Source organism: Gobius niger (assembly GCF_951799975.1).
Source record: "Gobius niger genome assembly, chromosome: 20".
NCBI classification, from domain to species: Eukaryota; Metazoa; Chordata; class Actinopteri; order Gobiiformes; family Gobiidae; genus Gobius; species Gobius niger.
In genome coordinates this window covers 10905990-10926710 of record NC_136871.1, presented here as the reverse complement: position 1 = coordinate 10926710, position 20721 = coordinate 10905990, and the positions used below count along the sequence as shown (strand labels likewise).

Below are 20721 nucleotides of genomic sequence, written 5' to 3'. Positions count from 1 at the left end.
GCTTCTTTCAGTCATGCCAACTATTGAGAAGCTGCTGAATACTGACTGGAAGGAGAAGCTCCTGGACAAAGGCTCTGCAGCGGGGGGACAGCTGAGAGGTGGGTCTTTGCACAATAACGAAATCAAAGAGAAATGTTCCCCGCTTAGAGTTTCAATCTCTCTTGTCGACATTTCTTTTGTGTCATCTTGTGTTTATATGCGTGCCGATCTTGTGTTTCTTAACGCAGGCTTTAAACGTTCGTGCTTGAGGTGTAATATTCAGCTTATACCTGAAGAGCGGGGGTGGCGGTGGATGAGCGGGGGCGTGGGGGGCGCACGTGCTGATGTTTTGATTTCGTTCCTGCAGCGTGTAGAGCCTCGCGCAGCGCTCTTCAATACCAGCGCCAGCTCTCTTCTCAGCTCTGTTCTCCTTCTCTCGGGACACGTGTTGAACTCACAGTGGATTAAAGTTTGAAAATGCTGAATGAATTAATGTAAAGATGAGGAGAGAAAAGGGGGGAGGAAGCAACAAGTCACATCACGCCTCAGTTGACCCCATCTTTCTCAGCCACGCCGAGACTCTGGTGGTCACACTAGTCTGCCGTAACGCTGTTGTTGCATCAGGTGGGATTACGCTTATCTGAGAGCTAACAGACATTTACTGACACTCAGAGGTGGTAGCGTAGCTCAAATATTTACTCAAGCAAGAGTAGCGTTACTTTAAAATACACTGCCAACCTGGATTTAACTGACTGCTCGGATCTGGGGTTGCTGCAGTTGGTCAGGTGCAGGTTCAGCAACACTGCGACAGAGCTTCCGCCTGGCGCAAGGACAGCGTAACTCAAAACGTGATGTTGGACACGTGTTATCTTGCATGGAGCGACTGGCGAGTGGGAGTTGCTTATTAAAAAAGAGGTGGTTCATTACAAGCAGCACTGAGAGCGCTGCTCTTCTTTGGTGGGCTTCACATTATTTTCCTCTTTACATCGTGCTGCCTTGTCTCCTTCCTTTAGAATCCATGTATCAATCCTTCAATTCGTCAAATTGAAAGAAAAAACAAGATATTGCCTAGAAAAGTCTCCTTGAATGGAATGAAATAAAATCACTCCAAATGGCTTAATTTTTAAACGTTTAATCTGATGCTTAAATTGAAATATACACGTTGAAAGCACAGGCTCAGGGCATGATTATATCATTGTTAATGATTTATTCATTTGCAACAATAAGAGGTTTTCTCTCTTTCAGAAGTCAAGGCAGAAGTACAAGCGCTGCTTAAGCAATAACCCCGGGGTCGTGTCTCTGGTACAGCGCCAATAACAACATAAATAAAGTTCTGGTTGCGCGGGCCTACTTTGGTACAGTAGATCAGTGCGCATACCCCCAATGCAAAAACAGCGACTTAACAGTTTTCGATAAACAAAGTCCTAGTCCTAAAGAAAAGTCCTATTTCTCACGTGTTTCCTGGTGAAGTCCAGAGGCGACGCTGACATCCTGATCTTATCTCAGTCCACCTGTAGTTCTGATCGTATCCAAAACTGCGTGTCCTGTGGCACCAGAGACAGCAGTGGCCTGGCAGCTTCACCGCCACTGCTCCAACACGCATACACGTCAAATGTCTGCATAATGGCGTATCTGCAAACTTATGAAGACATACGCGATAGTACGATGTAAACAAAGCGGCATTGCAAAGGTTTAGCAAAAGAAGGCATGTGGGGTTGGTTTATATATATTTTAATATTGCGGGGGTGTGCGAGCTGCTCCACTGTGCCAGAGTAGGTGCCAGTCTGCGCCATAATTGCGCTAATGAATAAAAGCATGTGTTCACCCCCACTCACCCACCACCCCTCTCCTTTGCCCTCGGAGTCTGGTTGGAGAAAAACATTTGTTCTACATAACATCGCCATTAGCCATGGCCGTCTGTCCTGCCTGCTTATCAATAAGCATAATCATAAACTTATTGCGCCAGGACTGACTCTGCTGGTCAGAAAGTACGCTTAGTATGACTATAGTCTGCGTTTTAAAACAAAAGACTGTGTGCCCAAGAGTCCAGACCTTAGGGGCTTTACATAGTGGTCACACTCTCCCATCATCAATGCAAGATCCTGGTGAAAAATGAAGGCGTAAAGTGTGTGACTTTTTTTGCAGCGAGTCATCATAATAGTTACTAGAAAAGTTTTTAAAAAGTTTTTTAAAAAGTACATGGATGGAAAAAACATCTGTTTGAGCATATAAGTCTGACTTATTTGCTAGTGTTGATGTATTTGCACAGACAAAACATAACAAAATAGAAATGGTGTTCTTTCGACAGATCATGGTTTGAGATTTAGATGAAAGAAATTATTCTTCAGATGATATACAAGAATTGAATGAATCAACTTTGAATTATTTCCACATGAAGCTTTTGTTACAGATTTACTCAAAGTGGAAACGGTAAACAAATGTTTCAAGGAATTTTACTCAAGTTCAAGTAAAGACCACAGTGTAAAGAAAGAAAGGGATGAGTGCATCACTGGGTCCAGAGTTGTTAAGAATGATCAGGTGCTCTTCGAGGACAAAACCCGTAAAAGCATGGCATGAAAGGAAAAAATGTGAAGTCCGAGGCACTCGGATATTGATGATAAAACTCCTTTATTGAGTGAGGGACACCAAAGACTACAGTGTTTTGAAATGTGAAGCAAATGTTCTTCTATATGCACATATTATAGATCTATCTGCATATATTATAGATTTATAAATGTCTAGAGTAAGAGTTTGGACCCTCCACTGTTAGCTCGTACTTGTATATGATGTTATAGTAAAGTGACCCTGGCCCCATGTCCCATGCAGGTACCCCTGAGTCTCTGGCAGAGAAGGAGCTGCAGTTGCTGATGATGATTAACCAGCTGAGCGGCCTGAGGGAGCAGCTGCTCGGGGCGCACTCGGAGCAGAGGAACATGGCTGCTCTGCTCTTGGAGAAACAGCAGCAACAGATGGAGCTGGCCCGACAGCAGCAGGAGCAGGTACATGCACAGAACACTGCCTACGTCCTCCGTCAATCAAAGAACATCATCCAGCAGTTCTCAGGCCTTTGACAAAAAACATGACTTGTTACGGGGGAAAAGAATCTCATTTGCATTGCACTTTTCACAGACACAACACACTCAACGCACTTCACGAGGGACAATGATTCAAGTCAGTGGTGGAAAGTTTGATGGCCACATCCAGGCGTGGCCATCAAACCTCCTGTCCACCAGCAACCACTCTCTCATGCCACCTAGAAAACTGCTCTAACTGCTTTAACTGCTCGCCTCGCATTGTTAATTGGAAACATAAACTCAAAAATAACCTTTCTTTTTTGTTCTAAATGCCGCCTTTTGTCCCACACCCTTCTGTATTTACTGCTTCAGAACACAAAGCTTTACCTTAATGAGCCTGAACAATGACTGTGCTATTTATGAGTGACTATAATCATAACATGTTTGACAGATTGCCAAACAGCAGCAGCAGCTCATCCAGCAGCAGCACAAAATCAACCTGCTCCAGCAGCAAATCCAGGTCAGGCCCCTGTCTCTCCTCTGTCCGCTCACGCTGCAATGGACCGCTGTCACGTCATGCTGATGTGCCCACTTTTGTCTCAGCAGGTAAACATGCCCTACGTCATGATCCCAGCGTTTCACCCAAACACACAGCCCCTGACCTCTGACCCTCAGATGACCCTGCCACTGCAGCCGATCCCGTGCAAACCAGGCAAGTGTTCCTGATGTGAACCTTGAAACAGAAAAGACCTGTTCCACTTTTTTATTTTTATTTTAATAACATAGAAAACCTGCATCATCTGCATCATCGGGTTGTTTCTTCCACAGAAGTTTAAAGGAATAGACCACCGTTTTTACATACTGAGATATGTTCTTACCTTAGATTAGGAGCCCCAGTTTCGAGCTATAGGAATTTACTGGGAGAGGCTAAATCCTAACAACGTCTTAGGTCTATTTGCGTGACTGAGCGCACGCGTAAAGACCAGACAGGTACGCATCAACTCGTCTAAGCTCAGGCAAGAACATATCTCAGTATGTAAAAAACAGTGGCCTATTCCTTTAAAAGCACTGCTCTAGCCACTGGTGTCATTAAGGGGTGGCCTCCTTCTCCACATATGTGTTTTCAAAGCGAATACATCTTCCTCAGGCTTGTTCGCATCATTTCAAACCTTAAATTGTCTTCACTACAGCTCTGGCTAACCGCTATATTGTCATTTGAACTGTTTTACTCCAGTCTATGTGTTCTCTTTTGTCAGCAATAGCATAATCTTTGCACAAAATGGAAGCATATTGTTAAAGGAAAAGGCCATTGTTTTTCCATACTGAGATATGTTCTTACCTGAGCTTAGACGATGCGTACCTGTCTGGTCTTTGTGCGTGCCCATGGAAGAGCGTGGTAGCTTCCAACTTCACCCTTGTTTGGAGCTACAGGAACACATTGGGAGAGGCCAAATGCTAACAAGATCTTTAGTCGTTTTGTGTGACGGAGGGCACGCACAAAGACCAGACAGGTACGCATCAACTTGTCTAAGCTCAGGTAAACATATTTCAGTATGTAAAAATGTTTTTTTTTCCAATACACTGAATGCTGTGAAATATTGTGAAGGGCCAGTCTAGTTCAAAGTTGATATTTTGTCCCCTCCAGTCTGGCCCTGCCCTGTGTTCAGTGAAAGCAAAGGGCTCCATTACTTGTGCCACTCTTTATTCATTTTTTAGAGTTAGAAATCTAGCTAAGGTGTTGAAAATTAAAGGTTGATTTCATCACTGAGGACTTTTCTGAACAGCTCCGGAAGAAAAGAGCAATAAGGGAAGAGCAAGCCAGGGGCAATTATGCCATTATCAGTTGTGATAGACTCATCGTGAAAAAGAAAATAAGAAAAACACTGAGCCAAGGCCTTGGTCGACTGCTAGCTCTTATGTTTATTATTGTTCTTATGTGAAATGGAACAAAACATAAGTAAATGGTAAAGCTTGGCTCGGCAAGATTGGCTTTGAACTGAGAGAACATGTAGAAGAGATGCACCATCCTGGCTGACAGTGGAGCAAAGGATGGCCTGTAAATGGGCTCAGTTTATTAACAAGCTCTCATTGACTAAAGAACCTGTCTGCCTTTATAATCAGCCGACTCTGGCTAAAGATAGACATGGTTGCCATACGAGACAAGCAGTTCTAATGCATTACTCACTGCCTTTACCAAAATAACGAATGCTATGAAGAAGTCAGAGTTGTATAGAGCTGTATCAGTGTGGAATCATCTGCCTCCATTTTTAATACAGATCAGTAAGGAGGAGAGTTACAAAAATAAGTTAAAAAAGGGCTGATGCTTATGGTGCGTTCAGGCAACTGGTAACTGGTAAATTTCCCACCTCCCACTTGGAAAAATGCCTTGAAACGCCGCTCGAACTGGTAATTACAACTTGTAAACTTTGAGACCTCAAGACTGCTATGAGTTCGCATACAAGATGAAGACAGTAATGGCGGCCCCCAGTGGAGGAGCGCTGCTAGCGTTAAAACTGTAACAAAACCACTGCATCAGTGATCAACTTTCAACATAACATTATGTCACATGTTTTTCATTATATCTGGTTTGGAGAAACTTTCATAAAACATTAGCATCGTATGAGCTAGCAGTTGTAGCATTAGCCGTTTTGTTTACATACGAGTTTATTCACCTCGTGAGTCTAAATTTTCAAGTGGGAAAGAAACTAGTTACCAGTTGCCTTGAACCATTATGACGGACTTTGTTATAAGAATTTTAAAGTATTTCACCAAAGTCATGCTTGTTTTTGTTTAAATTGTACAATTTAAAATCTCTATGATGCAACTGTTGATTTTGGCTGAACCAACATATGGACATGTGTGTTATTGTGCATGTTGTTTTATCTTTTATGTGGACTCCAGGAATAATAGTTATTGCTGCGGTAATAACTAACAGGGATCCGTAATAAAGACGTGAATGCCCCTTTTTGACATTGGACAATTGACAAAGCAAAGATTACCTGGAACTGCTCCTTCTGCCTTTTATTTATGTTATTTGTCCTTTATTTATCCAGGATAAAACTCATTGAGATTAAAAATCTCTTTTTCAAGAGCCTTTTCAGCTGAATGAAGATCCAACACAAGCTCAAACTTATCTAAAAGCAGTATCATGGTGTTTCTATAGCTTTTTCAATGGGCTCTTGTCTCTCAAGGTTTCTCTGTGCTCTTCCTTCACTGCGAGAACATTGTTTTTTTTTTGTCTGCGCTTTCATGGACAATTCTTCCGGCCCATTCTCTGTCAGAAAGTAAACATTCAACTCGTCCAACAATGGCCACACGCTTTGAAGGCCAAAAACTGTCTGACAACTTTTTGCCATCTGCACAGCTTTATTAACCAGTGCACTCTCTGGAATGTCCTCCTTGTCTTCTTTTAACAAGTTTTGAAGAGAAACTTAAGTGTATTGCCGCACTTCAACTCAAGGCCCATTTTATATATAATGGAAAGGCATCGGTGAGACACAAATGTGGACTTGAGCGGAACAATGGCGATGATAGCAGCTTTCACTCCTGTACCGTTACAGGCTATAAAGAGCTCAGCTACAGAGCCGTAGCTTTGTGCAGCTTGCCTTTCACAAGCCTTAAAAGCTCCTTCTGCGTGACCTCGTCTTCGCTTCTCTTTTCAAAACGAAATCTCACAAGGGCAGTCTTTGAAACACTGTAGGCGTAATTTAAGGATAGCCATTCATTTGCTTTTTATATTCCAACAAATGGCGATATGTGTCTATATGGAAGAGCACTCTGTTGTACATATGCACAGGATGGGAGAGTAAAGGGCTTGTCGGTACAAGAGGTTAACATAACAATCAAACAAAAGTATTGCTGTGAATAGGGAAGAGGTTACTTGCAGGTGATGTTGTTTTAACCGACTTCGTGGCGATGATGATAGGGCTGCGTTTGAAGCCGGTTTCTTTGACAATTTAAATCCCCATACTTCAAGTGACATAACTTTCTGAAGAGTCTACAGAATTTGTCCTTGTCATTATGCAAATTATTTATTTACTCTGGCAGAATTGTAGTCATTCTCAGCATAGCGCTTTTTAATTGACAGGTCGACCAACCCAATGCTGTGGCGGAGCAGCACCTGGTCTGGAGTTTAGAGGAGTTCAATGGAAACTTGTTTTGTGCTAAAAAGGAGTGACCGCAGTGTCGTCACGTCCGAGGCTTTGTTGGGCAGGATGAATGTATTAAATATATATTAAAGGGACTATACAGAGTTTAATAATGTTAAAATTATGTATTTTCCTCCCCCTGCATGTTCCAGCAATGTCTTACAGTGTAGAATGAGCCCAGATCTATTCACCAGTAAGAGATCCTGGGTTTGATTCCAACCTGGACGGGGCCTTTCTGTGTGGAGTGTGCATGTTCGCCCCCTTGTCTGCGTAGGTTTCCTTTGGGTGCTTCGGTTTCCCCTATCACTAAAAACATGTAGTATAGGTAAATCCTCCAGCCTGATGGCACAGAGCGATTTATTTATTTATTTAATTGACCCTTCAGGTGTTTGTAAACATTCCGGGCTTCGCTGGAGGCGGGAAGCGAGATTCTTATCTATTTCCATTGTAGCTGTTGTCATAGTAACAATAAACAAATGTCTAACTGTTGTTGGAAATATCAGATAAACCTAATTTTATCATCTCAAATGTCATTCCTCTTGTTCTTGCACCTTAAGCCACAACAGGACCACATTTTAGTTGTAGTTTTACACTTATATAATCGCTAGTTATTTCTCATGATCACTTCCTGCCTCCAGCTGATGTCACTGATGATGTAAGCAGCGAAAAGTTCATGTTAATGTAAATCTGTAATTAAAGTATAAATATGCCAGAGGACAAATTTCCCTACAGGGACAGCAAAATATACCTTATCTTATAACCAAGATTGGTCAATTTGTTTGCCATTTTGCCCTGGTTAAGATGACTTTCACATTAATTATGTGATAGGTTTGTGGACCCAATCTTGAACAGACAATAATAATAATAATAACATGAAAAATGTTTAGATTTTGCGTTTTAAAAAACAATCCCATCGTACCAAACTACCTGGGCCCTTGTCCTCTGCCTGAAATATTCACATAATGAGATTTTAGAACGTGGACTCAACCTGTAACAATGATGAGCATGTAAGAGCAAACCAACATTTGAGACAACTACGATCTCAATCTAGATCAGTGAAACTTCAGTGGACAACTACGATTTGCCTTGACAATAAGCCAAAGCCAACTTCTTTACTCAATTTGCCTTTTGTTTATGTTTTGCAGCGGTGGATTACCCCATGCAGCTGCTGCCGAGCCCGCACCCCGCGCCCACCAAGAGAAGCAGCGGCTCCTACAGACAGGTACATCCTCTTCCAATACAGGAAAAGTCACACTCACATACGCTTAATCCACACAAATATATGATGGAGCGCTGCCTGTATCAGTGAGTGTGAGATGTTGACGGTGTGTGTCAAAGTGGCTCTCAGATTAAATAGATAATAGTGCTTTTCTGGTATTCTGGAGCTGAAAGGTTTTTGGAATACGCCACACCCTCTGTTCAAAGGTTTGATGAGTGTGCTCCAGTGTGTGTGTGTGTGTGTGTGTGCGTGCCTCCTGTTTGCACGGCTGCTTCTCAAGCGGAGATAGACCAACAGAGCTTAAGTAAACAAAAGGAAAGAGAGGATGAGGTGAGCAGCAAGACAAAAGGACAGAAATGCTACAAAGGTGTGACAGATGCGCTCCGACATGCCAGATCTGCTGTGCATAACTGGAATACACGCACGCCCTTGCCCTTTGCGGTTAAGCCTCATTGTGTGCATGCGTGTGGCCCCACCCCGGCTCATCTGCTCTCGCTGTATGTTTAGGAACCAAGTCAGCCATTGAACCTGACCTCCAAACCTAAGGGGCTGGAGAGGGGGAAGACACCCAGTCCCCAGGCCCTGGAGCTGGGCGCACTGGGGCTGCACGGAGCCTACCGGCCCAGGGACATCCAGAGAGAAGTGTCCCACAGCCCGCCGCGCTCTGCCCTCAGTGAGTGCATGAAACTACTCACCTGATGTGCACAAAGGATTGATGTGGTTTGCAGAATGTAGCCTGAATACTTCAATAACAATAGCACGTTACTCACAGCACAGTAACAAGCATGGAAATACGCTGGAAACAGCAATACCGTGTTTATGATAATTGCATAGAAACTGGACACATGTAATTAATGTAATTGTAATATGACTAATATTTAACCAAACCCTAACCTTAAACCAATATAAAATCAAATGCAATAAGTGCGATAATATAAATAGAAAATATAGATACCACTTTTTGTGTTTGTGGTTTTCTGTGGCGCTTAAAAGAAAGAAGCCAACTAAAAGTAACTTTCCAAGTGTATGAAAAATGCAACAAAAATGTCTTTTATAAAGACAATATCACTGTAATGTATCACAGTTACAGAATCTTGTTTTGTCGTTTCTTGCTGAATGGAGCAAGTTCCTGATTAAATTTTGATTTAGATCAGTAGTCCTTTTATTGTTTCTCTAAAACAGTGGTTCTCAACTGGTGTGGCGTCCGGACCCACGATCACCTTGGGATGACAAATACGACTTAGACTTGAAATCTAATGTAAAATATTGTCTTTTCCTCAAAAATTGTTGTTGAATAAGCGTTTATGGGCCTATATCATACAATCCCAGCCATTTGAAGGTAAACTATAGACATTTATATGATATATTGTACCTCTACCACTATGGATTACTCATTTTTGCGAGAAATATATAAGTATCTTCTGAGGGTATTTCTCCAGCCCGGAAGACAAGAGGCTTGGATTTAGTAAACTCCACCCCTCTCTCTGAGTTGATCACCCCATGCAACATTAGCAGTAGCAGAAATAGTTACTTCAGAATGCAGTTATAAGGAGTTGACATATGCAACACAGCTTCACAAATGGCTCACACACATTATCATTACCATTTAGCATGCGTTTCACAAGCCAATCCTTTAACCAGGAGAGGGCAGAGCAGCTGCTCAGAGAGCAGGATTCATGAGGATTACTCAGACATGCGTGAATGAAGCCAAAAACGACTCCGGGGGGTTTTCTTGATAGGGAAACAGCACAACAACATGGTGAAAGGCTCCAAAAAGTTGATTTTACATGATATATGACCTTTAAATAAGCCCAAAAAAAGCTGAAATTATAATAACATTCATTTAACAGACTGTTGTGATTCTATACTTTTTCTGCAAATAAATATTAAAAGAAAGGTTTTCTGGGAAAGGCTCGCGACCCACTAAAAACGGTTCCGTGAACCACTTTTGGGCCAGACCAACCAGTTGAGAACCACTGCTCTAAAAGCTTTGAAGATAAATATATATTTTTAAGTTAGGCTCCTTCATTTTTCTGTAAAGAACAGCACAGCATAGTGATTAGGCACATTTTTTACGATGGGTGTTTTTCCTGTCACGAACAGCCACTATGTGCTCATATTCAGACTTAAACCAAATGCTCAGACCATCGCACTGCTACCCCTTTAAAATACTCTCTATGTCCTCGTAGGAACAGATAACATAATAACAGGCCAATAACGTTCTAACGATTTGCCGGCCGATAGTGTCATAAGTTACGTTATTGGCTCGACAGTGTTATTACGTTGTTGGCCTGACGAAATGAAAATGGTTCACAAATGTAGCAGATTCATTCAAAGTGTTTTTACGTTATCGGCTTAGAACATTTTGACAAGAGTGCCCTCGTGTAAAACCAGCGATACCGTTGACTATACTGCACTGTGTTCCCCAAAATAACATTGTGGTGGCTTCTATCAATCCGTCAGGTTTCCTTGGAGACGGGGATGTTGTGACCCAAGCGATCCACGACGCCCAGCAGTTGTTGAGGAGCCACGGCAAAGACACCCGGGACAGAGACAGTGGCGGAAAGACGGTAAAGCATCTCTCACTCCACTCACATTATCTATTCATAGGCATGGGGGGCATACATTGAAGCTTGGTGATATCTGACTTTGGATCCCATCAGTCTTCGAAGTTTATTTAGCCTCATGCAGGGCTTAGGGTTACAGGAAGTGGTTTAACGGCTGATATACACCATTAACAAGTGCATGTCCATTACGACTGCTGATAGATGATACTGTTTGGAGAAAGTTGTTTGGAAATGACAAGGAAGTTTGCCGTCTTGGGTTTCCATTTTGGGGTTCTGACAGAAGCAGCTGTTTGTTTAGGATCCTCTGTCAGAATGGGAGATCCTGGACAATGATACAACATTCATTAAGCACCAAGGGTTGAGTTTCAGTAAAGAAAATAACTGTAAAGTAAACATAAACTAAAGGAGGTTAACAATTGAGCACCCTTGGACAACCAGCTGAAGACAAATGAATTACTGGGGCAACTAAGAAATCATATAAACGGGACAAAAATAGTCTAAATGAAGCATACAACACCATACAGTAGACTGAAGGAGGAGCGTTTGCCATCTGAAAAACATGACTGCGGCCATCTCAGCATGGAATATAGCTACAGTTTTTTGTGTTTTGTTTCACTTGACGATTACCTTCTATTCTGGTCTTGGTTTTCATTCTTTGCCATGGCTGAAGCTCCAACCTCCTGCAGCAGCTGTGGCAGCCCCACAAAGCCACAAAGGCCTTGGTGGCAGAGACAGAGCCACCTGCCCTGTGTCATTGTCCACAGCCTGTCCTTTGCCTCTCCAGCATACACTACTCTATCCCTCTTTAACACCTAGACACCAGACTGACCTATTTTGGTAATGCACTCTGTACTTGGGGATAAATAATCATTTACAGCACCCGGCATAGTGTGAATAGTGCAGTCACTGTGTGATAGTTTTGCAAATTTCTTTTTGTCCCTCTCATCTCTCCCTCGTCTCCTTCACCTTTCGCCCCGGGGATAATAAACACCATTCTTTTTGTTACCACTTCCTTTCTTTGCATTTACAGCTCTCCATTTAAACACAGCTGATATGCCAAGTGTGCCATGTCTTTACCTTAAATAGCTCCTATGTGACACATGCGTGCCTGTGATCATTGGGTCATCTTTTTTACAACGCTCCAAATTCAAATGGCGTCTTTGTACTGAGGTGTGAACATGTGTGTGAATGCAGCACATGACTCCACCTGTCTGTCTCTGTATTTGCAGGAATACAAAGAGTCCCCACACAGCGAGCGTGTTGATGACAGACACTGCCTGCCCAGCACAGAGGACCACCTCAGCAGTGACTCCGAGGGTAGGGCCTGCATCCCACTGCAGCAACAAACAGCTCACTTAGATAGAATTAGACAACATCTACTAAAAATATATATTATAGAAAAAGGTTACTCGTCATCTCTCTGGGTTAGTGTTGAAGATGTTTCGCCACTCACCTCAAGGCTTTGTCAGCTATAGTGATCTTTAAACACCAGTTCAGTATAGAAGAGTATAAAATCTTACACATTAGTTTCCTCTGTTCCAACAAGAAAATAACAAGATACTATAAAATTGAAAATTGCATTGAGACATAAGCTGAAACTCTATACAACAACCCATTTCATTGCTCTCAAACATTGTTGTGCTGTTTTTGAACGTGCATACAAGCTTGCATCAGTGGTAGATTTTTTTAATAATGATACTTCCTGAACCCACTGTAGTGTGTATGTATGACTCACCGACTGATCATCATGAAAGTAGTTTCACTTTAGTGGGTGACGAATATAAGAATTGTTTCAAAAATAAAACCGGGCATTAATCTCAGAAAGTGTTTATTTGCAGCTCTGGTAAATATGGCGTGTGTATTTTTGGAGGCGCCTGGTTTGATTGTAGCCTTGTCCTGTAGGAGCGCTGCCCATGTCTGGGTCAGGCAGCTATGCGGAGGTGCGACCCCCTCCCTCCTCGGGCCACATCAAGAGACCCATGAACGCATTTATGGTGTGGGCCAAGGACGAGCGGCGCAGAATCCTCCAGGCCTTCCCCGACATGCACAACTCCTCCATCAGCAAGATCCTGGGTGAGCACGCACAGCAGACGACATGCAGCTCTATTCTGAGACACTATTTGCACGATATCGCTACATTTTAAGACCTATTTGTGGGTTTTTCCCATTTTGGATGACACTTTTGATCATTCAAAAGACACAATATTGTACTTTGAATTTTTCATTTACACGGAAGCACTCCAGAAAGCCAGAAATCTGTGATAAATAGGGATTTTAAACGTGTGTGTTTTGATCTTCTTTTTTTTGTTATTCAAGCCACATTGCAGAATAATAATCTGATACATACTAATCAAGTGCGTAGTTTTGGTGTACTCTGGTACGGACACTATAAACAACTCCAGGACTCCACCAATAAACCCACGTAACACATAAATGAATGAATCGAGTGAAATATTACTCAGGGTGGCTTTAATATCTGGGTGTTTGCTCAGCCTATCCATTTGAAACAAAAACATTTGAAACAAAGCGACTAATCTGGCAAGTTTATGGTGCCAATCCTTAAGAAATATTGATTACCGTATTTTCCGGACTATAAATCGCACTTTTTTTCATAGTTTGGCTGGGGGTGCGACTTATACTCAGGCATGACTTATATATATCAAACTATATAATTTCACGTTTGTTATTTTCACACTGAAAGACGCTAGAGGGCGCTCTAGGCTTGTGCACCAGTATCTGCTGCTCCTGTGTCACTGAAGATTAAAAAAACGGTAATCGAGCAGCAGAAAGAAAGTTTGGAGTAGGCGAGAAACTTGTGAGGGACTGGTGAAAAGCAGAGGTTACTCTTACTGCAATGAAGAAAACAAAAAAGGCAAATCGCAGGCTAAAGCTAGATGGTCACAGAGTTTGCAAATGAGACCTTGAACCACGTGATGCCGGGAGAGGTTTGGCAGTGGTGCAGTTACGCCTCCATGCCCAGGTAGTTGCGACTTATACTCTGGATCGATTTATATATGTTTTTTTTTTCTTCATTATGCATTTTTTGGCTGGTGCGACTTATACTCCGGGAAAATACGGTATTTAACATTTGTGCATCATTTCTTTCAAAAACAGTGAATCACCCATAAAGTCATATTGGTCCATGCTGTTGAATTACAGCACTCTTTTAATTCTAACTAGTATTTCTAAGTACGTCTTTACTTTGGCTATTCTATCCCGCTCTAGATTATGGCATCCGATTCTGGAACTCTGTGAACGCAGCCTATACAAGGGTTCAACTAGCCACCTGCCTCTCCCACGCACACACACACACACACACACACACACACACACACACACACACTGCTGTCTCCGGGCCAAACATTTACATTCCTTTCTATTGTGTGGCGCTTGTGTCTGTGAGCAACCACTATTCAGGATGACACACAGAGCCTGACATGCACACACACATCCAAACTAATTACACTGAATGAATCTACGTCAATGCCCCGTTTAATGCTTTGTAATGGAAAAGTCTCGGGACCATTAAAACAATTTTGCTTTGCTGAGATTTGTTCATCACAGGGTTGGAATGAAAGATGTGCCGCTGAGGGAACTTTTTAATTTGCCATAATTTACGGAGAAAGATAGCGGCCCGTGACTCCATCTAGTGGTCTCAAAGGGGACCCATTTCCAGAGCTTCAGATGGGATTTTGGTTAGGAGGAGCGTAATTGGACCACTGTGTATTGTTGGAGGGGGGGGGTTGCCTTAGTGCAAATAGACTTCCCCGTCAACCAAAAAACGTGCACCTTGGCTCATCCTCCAACTACGAAGTCCTGACCTAGATCAGAGTTAGGTCAGTTAGAGTAGCCACAATATCTACTCAAGTAAGAGCGTTGCTTTGAAATACTTTTAAAGAAGTAGAAGCAAAAAGTTGTGACCTAAATAATTACTCGAATAAAAGGGAAAAGTGAAAATCCTATCTGAGTTCTGTGAGTACTAGTTATAATGGAATAATTAAAATAAGATTGCGTTGGTTTTATATCGCGCTTTGTTGTAGCATAAAAGTTTAATTAAGATTAACCTCTTAATCCCCACTTAACCAAGCACATTTTCTCCAGTTTGCCTTTACCCAAATCTAAAAGCTTCTTGAAAAAACTAGCAACACGGAAAAAGCAACCAAAGAACAACAGTGAAGTGACAAAAATGCAACAAAAATGCCATGAAAGAGTAATACTAATGTTGCAACAAAGTGACAAAAAAACAATGAAAAGAAAGACTACAACGTGCCAAAAACGCAAGGAAAAAGATCTGTTTTGTAGGTCTTAGCTTTCAAATGAGCTGTTATTCTAGCCTTTAGGCTGTAAGCTTTTAGATTTGGGTGAAGCTGAACCGGGAGAAAAAGCACTCGGTTAAGGCGGGGTTTAAGAGGTTAACCAAATGTTGTACCCAAGTAAGAAACTGTTGCGTTAAAATAATGTTATATGGTAGTAGTAGAAGAAAGAAGTACAATCAAAGGATGGGTCAAATGCACCAGTAGAAGTCGACCGCATTGTTTTTAAAAAGGTTTCATGGATGTGTTGAACAAATATATGAAGCGAGTATGTGTGACAGAAGCCTTTTGCAGAGGGATTTATAAACACATTTTTTATGATTTTCTGTGCTCTGTGCCGTGCATAGGGTCCAGGTGGAAGTCCATGTCCAACCAGGAGAAGCAGCCGTACTATGAGGAGCAGGCCAGGCTGAGCAGGCAGCATCTGGAGCGCTACCCCGACTACAAGTACAAGCCGCGGCCCAAGCGCACCTGCATCGTGGAGGGCAGGCGGCTGCGGGTTGGCGAGTACAAGGCGATGATGAAGAACCGGCGGCAGGAGCAGAGGGCCACGTACACGCATAGGTAAAGAGCCAGTCTCTAGCTCGTCTCCATGGAGATGTTGACCAAAGGCAGCCAAATATGAGATTTACATAGCTTAGGTCCTCATATTGTGTTTTGTATGTTACGTGGTGTGCCTTTAAAGATGCATTGTGCAAGTTTTTAGGCAAGGAAAAATAGTTAATATTTGTGCGTATTTGACCCTGTAGTGACCCAGTGGATGTATGAGTGGTCAGCATGGGGCCTTAACTTTCCATCACAGTGGTTTTTACAACGCTCCAGGATCAATTGATTTGTAGTTTTTCTGATGAAGGGTCCGTCAGTAGTGAAAACCTTCCAAACAGTTGATCCTGGAGCGTTGCAAAGACCACTGTGATGGAAAGTAAAGGCACCATGCTGACCACTCATACATCCACTGGGTTTTTCACATGAAAAGTTGCAAAATGCACTTTTTTTCAGCCTTTATATACACTATCTTCTTTGCAAATACATCATGAGCATTTTACCCATTATCTGATTTTCCTTTTTTTTTCATTCTCACTTTAGTTGAAGGTTTTTAAAGCTTCAATGGTTAATGCTTGAAATGCACCTTGAGTTGAACAGGTTTTTTGTTCCCTCAATGTGAGCGTTGCTGATTGGTTTTCCACACTAACTAACATTAAGAAAACTAAATAAAAAGTAATTGAGTACTAAAATGTTCATTTTTATACCAATTTATCTTTCGCAGAAACAAGTCGTGTCTTTTGTACATTTGCTAACAGAGGACATGAACTTACACAACATTTTTATTATAAACAGAACCATGATTCCGCACTGAGTGTCTAAACAATGTTTCATAACTTGGCGTTGACACTCATTTTGCTTCTGTTGCCATGCTGGGACATCATCTGCATACCTGCTACAAGTTCCTGAAGCCACAGTGAATACATGTTTCTGTTAAAGTGCATATTACACATGAGACACAATTTTTAAGTTGTATTTATTTTATTTTTTTAAGCTTTTGCTAAAGATTGTACCCAGCTTTCTTTAGTTTGGCCATATTTGTGATGTTTATAGTTTCACTTCCTTATTGGACACCGACAGGAAGTGACATAGAAGAAGGTAAAGAAGGTAGAAGAAGGTTTCCTTCTTCTAAGTCACTTCCTGTCAGTAGCGTAAAAAATTCAAATAAAAACAACTTTTCTGCCCAAAATTTCTTTATTAAAATAGCTGCTTCACTGAAGTAAATGATAATTATGCAACTGATGAACTTGCAACTGATGTTATCCTTCTAAATAAGTCATGTAAATTGCTGTTGTCTCATAGTGTTAACAAGATGTTTCCTTACCATCGTTGGATGGTAAGGAAACATCGTTGGTACCATCGTTGGTATATTGTCCATTACCATCGTTGGTATTGTTCATTCTCCTCACATTGTTAGTATACATTTTTGTTACAATTTAATAATTATTGTTACCTGTGGTAAGGCCACCATGATATAACATTTGTATAATAATCCTTGAACAACGTAACAGTGAAGTTGAATGTATTAATCTCTGAATGGGGAGCTGGGGGTGGGTTTAAATAAGTTATCTTCTTCCCACTCCTTTTCAGGTAGAAATGGATCATCATGTTTACATACTGTATACTGTACTTTCTGTGCTATTGCCTGAAATAAATGAAATGAAATGAAAATGAAAATATTTTAAAAAGCATTAAAACCCGTCATATGCACTTTAAAGGTGCATTATGCAACTTTTTAGGTGAAAAAAAAAGTTGATACTGATGCATATTTTACCTTGTAGTGACCCAGCGGCTGTACGAGTGGGTAGCATGGGGCCATATTTTCCATCACAGTGGTCTCTAAGATGCTCCAGGATCAATTGTTTGGAAGGTTTTCACTGCTAACGAATCCTCTCACAAGAAAACCTACAAAGCAGTTGATCCTGAAGCATTGCAGAGGCCACCGTGATGGAAAATAAGGCCCCATGCTAACCACTCATACAGCTGCTGGGTCACTACAAGCTCAAATACGCACAAATATTAACTTTTTGTTTTCTCGCATAAAAAGTGTCATAATGCACCTTTAAAGTTGAAGTAAACTAGAATCAGAATCAGAATAGTTTTTATTTTATTGCTAAGTGAGTAAAATTGTCCTGAAACTTGTTGGTAACATCAATCCTACATTAAATAAAATCCTCAAACTTGTATCTTTGCTTGTCGTCCCCTCAGCCAAATGGAGCCCCAGCAGACCCACTACCCGCACAGCGACGGCCAGTACCACGGCAGCGGCGGCTCGGTCTCCGTGGCCTCCATGCCCTTCCACCCGGCGCTGCTGGAGCATTACCTGCCCCAGGTTTCCTCTGCGGGACGGAGACCAGAGGGACAGGCCAACAACAAGCCCACTCCTCCTCCTCCTGCCATGCCCCACAGAGACAGGGAGAGGGACCACACCCCGTACAGCGAGGGCGAGGAGAGCGACGGAGGGGAGCGCAGCGAGGGCGAACTAGTGCTCCTCACGGACTGAACGAGCACGGACAGAGCCTATACTTTGTAAGCTTGTGGGAAAGAGTGGCACTTGATTTGGAGAAGTGCTCACCTTTGGCACATCATTTTAACTAAACATTTTACTTGTACAGACAATAAGATGATGTGCGTTGCGTTAACAATATTTTGAGAGTTGGATGAGGTCAGACGGAGAGCAAGGGCCTGCATAACTCACACAAATGGTGAAGCTTTTCTTGTTAAAGGGATATTTCAGGATTTTTGACATAGGGCCTCATTTCCTAGTTATCCAGAGTGTTGCTGGTACCTGGAGATATTTTTTTTGTAATTCATGCAGTTCCTATGTTTGAAGAGTTTCGTGGCGCTAGGCTAATGCAAGGCTAGCGCATTCCTACGGTATCAGCTAGCCTGCATTAAAAACAGTCTGACCCGCTCCACAGAGCACCTGAGGCAAATCACTTATAACGCCAGACTAACCATATAAATGTCTGTGTCGATAGAGTAATTTTAACCATTTTAAAATACCTTATATTTGAGCAGCATCAGCTTCGTGTTTGTATAAGCTACGCAGCAGCGGAGTGATCTGCTAGAAAATAGTCCCTCAAAATGCGATCATTCATGTCAGTTATATTCCAAAAATTATTCTACCGACACAGACATATATATATCGTTAGTCTGGCGTTCAAACATAAGAACTGCATGAATTACAAAAAAAAAATATCTCCAGGTACCAGCAACTCTCTGGATAACTAGGAAATGAGGCCCTATGTCAAAAATCCTGAAATATCCCTTTAAGGATTGGATCCACAAAATTGACATATTAATCTTGTGGCTAAAAGACGAATCCACTGACAACAATCACGCCTTTTGTAATTGTAAAATGCCTCCACTTCTAAATACTTAACCTTAGTTCATTTGTGCGACACTGAACTTCACATCCGCTTTTGTTTCGTGTGGACAGACCCAGAAATTTTTAGGCAATACCAGGTCAAAACATCTGCATTATGACTTGATTTCGCACAAGTAAAAGATCACCATTTCCGGTTGTATTACTGTTTGGGGGGTGGGGGGGAGGGGGGTGGCTTTAGCCTCATCCAACAACCGCAAGTTGCAGCTAGTTGATGTAGGTCTAACACGTCGAGACGTTCAGTCCCAGACAATCATTCACCCTTTGACCCCACTTAAAGGCAATTTCACTGCTGGCACGTAAACAAAATTTTAAACATTTAAATTAATCTACTTATGCACTTATGTTCACGCTGCAAAATCACCCACTTTTAATGACACGAGTAATGCAGAATAGTGTAAAGTTATTAAAAAAAAAAAAAATTACGTTTGTCATCTTTCTTTGTAAGCTTTTTATGTTTCCCTGACCCTTTCTTTGAACAGCTGCGTAACATTTCAGAAAGAAAAAAGTCCCGTGTTACACTTTATGCCGCCCTCTTGTGGTCAGGGCTCATAACTGCAGTGTATGCGCCCCGTAAACGCACTTCTTTAGTAGACTCCCACATTTGTATTGTACAAAAAGGCACATTATTTCCCCCCTCACCATCCCTGTACTCTGTTGCTGTAAGTAAATGCTGTATTTTTTGTATCACTCTCTAGGTGTTTTTAATTGTTTTGAGTGTTCTCTTTATCAACACCTTCCATCTGTCGTCTCCTATGTATGTACAACGTTTTGAATTACTTTGGGAGAGAGTTTTTTTTTTTTTTTTTTTACTATTTCAAAGTTAATCCTCGACCATTTCCTTCGGTGCATTGTGACCTTAAGACTGAACAAGGGGCGATAAACTGGACACATGTGTTTACATCTATCCTGTATGAAATAGTGCTCTTTCTCACACATTGGTTATGACCTGTTCAAAGGAAGGATTGTTTCCATACGCATCTTCTTAGAGAATGCTGGTTACGACTTCTGAACCATGAAAAGTGTTTCACCTTGCGTTACACATTAAAGGGATATTTCAGGAATTTTTTGACAAAGGGTCTCATTTCCTAATTATCCAGAGTGTTGTTGATTTCTGTAGATTTCTTTTTTTTTAAATTCATGTATATTTGAAGAGTGTAGTGGTGCTATGTCTATGGCAACTAGTAGCCTGCATTGAAAAACATCTTCAAAATGATCTGGTTGTCTTCCAAACTTTGCCATATCTGACTTGTAGAAAGCTCCACGTGTAGTAATGCCGGCCGCAGGTAAACAACCTAGATCCGGTAACCTAGCAGATCACTCCGCCGCTGCGTAGCTTACAACCAGGAAGCTGATCAAATATAAGTTATTTTAAATGAAAAATGGTTATATTTCAAAAATTATTCAACACACACATTGATATCAGTAGTCAGTAGGTGTTATAAGTGATTCCACTCAGGTGCACTGTGCTTGGGTCAGACTGTTTTTAATGCGGGCTACTAGTTACCATAGACATGTGCTAGCCCAGCACTAGCCTAGCGCCACTAAAC

At 41.7% G+C, this 20721-nt stretch overlaps 1 protein-coding gene across 3 annotated transcripts in view; it reads left to right on the top strand.

Moving 5' to 3' along the window:
* sox13 (SRY-box transcription factor 13) overlaps nucleotides 1-18501 on the top strand; it is a 48113-nt gene extending 29612 nt beyond the window's left edge. For 2 of the 3 annotated variants that reach the window (XM_079579272.1, XM_079579273.1), the window contains exons 4-14: nucleotides 12-98; nucleotides 2806-2978; nucleotides 3445-3513; nucleotides 3597-3705; nucleotides 8287-8363; nucleotides 8868-9033; nucleotides 10824-10930; nucleotides 12157-12244; nucleotides 12830-13000; nucleotides 15588-15804; nucleotides 17992-18501. In XM_079579272.1, coding sequence (XP_079435398.1) covers nucleotides 12-98; nucleotides 2806-2978; nucleotides 3445-3513; nucleotides 3597-3705; nucleotides 8287-8363; nucleotides 8868-9033; nucleotides 10824-10930; nucleotides 12157-12244; nucleotides 12830-13000; nucleotides 15588-15804; nucleotides 17992-18286 — 1559 coding nt within the window. In that variant the 3' untranslated portion in view covers nucleotides 18287-18501. The remainder of the gene's footprint in view (nucleotides 1-11; nucleotides 99-2805; nucleotides 2979-3444; nucleotides 3514-3596; nucleotides 3706-8286; nucleotides 8364-8867; nucleotides 9034-10823; nucleotides 10931-12156; nucleotides 12245-12829; nucleotides 13001-15587; nucleotides 15805-17991) is intronic. The other variant, XM_079579274.1, reaches the window with a different exon arrangement.
* The last annotated feature ends 2220 nt before the right edge of the window (nucleotides 18502-20721 follow it).